This window comes from Sesamum indicum, linkage group LG3, assembly GCF_000512975.1.
Source record: "Sesamum indicum cultivar Zhongzhi No. 13 linkage group LG3, S_indicum_v1.0, whole genome shotgun sequence".
NCBI lineage: Eukaryota > Viridiplantae > Streptophyta > Magnoliopsida > Lamiales > Pedaliaceae > Sesamum > Sesamum indicum.
The window spans coordinates 3,642,508-3,646,634 of NC_026147.1; the positions used below are offsets into that span (position 1 = coordinate 3,642,508).

At 33.7% G+C, this 4,127-nt stretch overlaps 1 protein-coding gene across 1 annotated transcript in view; it reads right to left on the minus strand.

Annotated features, from left to right (window-relative positions):
- Nucleotides 1–728, minus strand: part of LOC105157397 — a 7,151-nt gene extending 6,423 nt beyond the window's left edge. The window contains exons 1-2 of the mRNA XM_011073809.2: nucleotides 321–728; nucleotides 123–177 (exon numbers count right to left, since the gene is read on the minus strand). Coding sequence (XP_011072111.1) covers nucleotides 123–177; nucleotides 321–728 — 463 coding nt within the window. The remainder of the gene's footprint in view (nucleotides 1–122; nucleotides 178–320) is intronic.

Genomic DNA, 4,127 nt, shown 5'->3' on the forward strand with positions numbered 1-4,127 from the left:
CTTAACTTGAGAAGGAAAGGAAGTACCACTATTTTGAACATGATCAGACCCAGGTTTCAATTGTGAGAGTGAATTCGGGCCATTAACTTGTTTTGGAGAACGACCACCAGGCTGCAACATACCATGCATTTCTGACCTTGTTTTGTATAAGAGCTGGTCTACTTCTTCCTGTAGCTCCTGTGAAATCATTTAGTACAAATGAGAATTCTGAAAAAATTATGAACATCAACCATATTGCTCACCCACTTATTCCCACCTTTGCCATCACGGAAAAAACAAAAAACTACCAATTGAGAAAAAAATTGCAAATGACAACTAACATTAATGTAATCTTGATCTGTTAGCCACCATAAACACTTGTTCTCAATGTCATAGACGCGCCGGCAAACAAAAGAGGATGTCCCTGTGGGAAGTTCTGCACCTCTAGGAAGAAATGCAACTTTACACGGATGAAGTACTGAGGCAGCAGGTATCTCGTCCTTGTGAAATGAATAAAAGATTTCGTTCGGAGCACTGTCCAGCAGAGAGCCTTTTCCAAGCCTTAGCTCAGCTGGTCGATAAAGCCAATTGACTCCTAAATGTAAGTTATTGTCTTTCTTTGAAGTCAACCAGCGAATTAGACCAATGAAAGGTGGAGAATCCTGAGGAGGTTTGAAAAGTGCACAATCACCAACACTGATTTTGCGACCATCCTGCAAGAAGATTACAAACTTGATTGTCCTCGACATTAGAGAATAAAGATTTAAGTTTTCAGTTATAAGACAAGTGAGGTTGACAAGTTACTAAGATTACTGAAAAATGCATATGAGGTTTCTTTGGTTTTCATACGTCAGTATATTGTTTTGCACTTAACTAAGTCACAAAGTAACACATTCTTCTTCAAGCAATTTCCTAAATATCCGAATCCTGACAGGTTCCCTAAATAATTATCATTTGAGATTGATTGGTAATAAACTGCATTTCCCAAAATAAGAATTAGTATCAGACACAGATATCATATGGATATGATCAGATGGTTGGCGTAGTAAATTTTATACATTCGTGCAAACAAAAACACTCATTTACAGCACTTAGACAAGCAAACTTATTCCTAGTACAAAACAGAAAGGCCCTACATCTAGTTCACAAAACAATGAATGACTATCATCAAAGAAAATATTATGAATTACTGATCATATAAAAAACACAAAGCCCACATAAGGACCATGCAATTTTAGTTGCATGATTGTCTAAGATATTTCTTAAGACCCTTTCTTTTCTAAATCATTGGTTGTGGTGAAGTTGTAGGGAACTTTGAGGATGGCAGTGTTAGATATTATTTTACCAGCAACTTTCTAAATATAAAGGTCCACTCCATAGTTAAGGAACTGAGAACAGTTGGTTCCATCCTCATGTGTTCTGGTAAGGATTTTAATGCTAAGCGGTAATGATATCATTCAGTTGGATTATTGTTGCCTTGGGTTATCTTGGTTTGCAATTTTGGCCAGGGTGGTGCCGATGGGCAAATGAGCCACTGACAAAGGAAAGTGCAGAAAGAGCAACTTGGCAGGGACCCAAAAGGGGACTAATAAATCATCGGCAATTTGCACAAGACTAGTAGCTGTGCACAGAGAAATACATAGTGAAACACATATGAAGCAGAGGAAGTCAGGAACACTTGAAGTTTAACTGCATAGGATTAAAAATTTACACTTGGTCTGGTCAGAAAGCAAAAATGATGAATTCGGGAAGACACTTCACATGATTGGGTAGAATCTACATACATCATCAACACTAGAACACTTATTGATGCCAAATCACAAATCAACAAGGCAAATAAATCTTCTGAAGAACTACACAGGCATTCATATGAACAATCATAAAATACATACATATAATAGATATTTAATATAATAACTCCAAATGAATTAAAGTTTCCACGTGGTATATGCAACATTTTACAAACAGCGGATGCATAACAACCACAAGTTATCAATGGAATCAACTAGTTCATCGGATTCTAATGTATTTATTCTAAAACAACACGAAAAAAATAAAAAACCCGAGAGACATAGATAGAGAGAAAATGGGGGAGAAGACAAAAAATACCCACCTTAAAGAACGAAGTTGAATCCGCAGCAATTACAGTTGGGTGCATATGCCAACTGCTACTGCTTTGTGAACTTCTACAACTCCCCTCACCTTCCGTCTGAACCCTCCCATGCATAATAAAAACTCCTCCTTTGCATTTTTCCCAATTTGTAAACAACTAAAAACCCTAGCTTCAACCATCAATCCCGGGAATTTTCACCGTTTCCGCTTCTCACATACCCAAAAACCCTAATAACCACCAATTCAACCTCTTCCCATAAACCCTAGAAATCCCCAATCACCAACTCGAAAAACCCTGGATCACCCGAAATTACTGATTACAAACAGCTTCAATCACCGAAATTCTCAAGCGCCTTCAATCCTGCGATCTGCACAACACAAACTACTTACTCACATAACCTTCCGATCCAATCGAACATGCAATATGTACATAAAACTGCTAAATGAATGAATTGACGTTTAGACACGAATTCAATTGCATACATAACGGAGCAATTCTGCGGGATTCGCTGAATCTACAGAGAGATTAGAGGCAGTCCTTAGGGATTTGATGAATCTGCAGACAGATAAAAGAGGGAAAATTTTCAGAAATGAGCAGATGGCGAGAGGAAACACCGCAGTTTTTATTTTCTCACTGGGAACACGGAACTTTGGTATAATTATAATTGCGCCCCTCTTATTTCCCTAAGATCGCGTTATCACCCCTGCAGTTACAGTCATTACAAAGAAATTATTTGACTTTTTCTTTCTCTTTTTTGCATTTTCTTGAATAAAACTAACTATTAACCTCTATTTATTGGAATTGAATTTTCCATTTCAAACTATATTACATATTTTGATCTAATTATTATATCATCAACAATACAAAAATACTTTATTTTATGAACTTTTCATTTTAAAATACTAATTGTTGTGACACGTTATTTCTGTATGTATATTTTAAATAATTTATTATATTTATTATAAATAAATACGTTACGTTAAAAGAAACAAAGAAAATAAGACTAAATTATCAATATGTAGAATTTAAAAAGTCGAATAAGTTGGTTATTTTACCGGCTCATGGTGTCCTAGAAGATGCTTGGGGCTCTTTAGCTATCTATAAGGCAGCCAAGAAGACTCTTATAGGACAGATAAAGCTCTTTAAGCAGGAACTCAATAGCTCAATAACTCATAAGACTAGCTCCTAACTCATAGCAGCCAACTCACACATACGAACTCAGAACTCCTAGCTACTAGTCCAAGAGGGATAGAGTCAGTTGAAATACATTTTTGTTTAAAAAAAAAAAGGTGCAACAATGTCATTAACCGCCTTTGTGGTAAGTTGTTTCTGCATCATATAATAAATAATATTTCACGCTTTAAATATATTACATATAAGAGTAAAATATATAAATCATATTATATTTTTTTTAAAAAAAGAAGATAAAACTAATTTATCAATTAATATAAATTTTAAAAAATTTAATAAATTAATTATCTTATTAGTTGAAAGGTATTTTTTTATTAAAAAAAAATGGAGCGGTAATTTTGCGATTGTGGAGTGCCTTTCTTATTTAGTATAGATTCAATAATTAACTTTTATCCCCAACACCTGCAAATACAATGAATTGTCCATAACTTCTTAAATTAAAGAATTTAAATTTATTCACTTTTTTCTATATATAATTTTTCCTTGGGTTTTTCAATTTAATAATTGTACGAAAACATTAGAGTTAAAAATAAATTTATAATTGAAAAAATTCTATCTTTTAGAAAATAAATAAATAAACTAAACAATGTTAAGATCACGTTTGTTGTATCCCGTGCGTACCAGCTTGTACTGAAATGTAGTACATGTTGCATATGTATGACACACGTAACTCATAAATTAGGTGAATTTTTATAATTTTATTGTCGTTTATTATTATAAATTATGCAATTATCTTAGGGTTCAACGTTTTTTTTTTTTTTTTTGTAAATGTTGGTATTACTATTAAGACTAAGATTGTAGAACTTATTATGCCAATTTATCGAAAAATAACGTAATACAATCA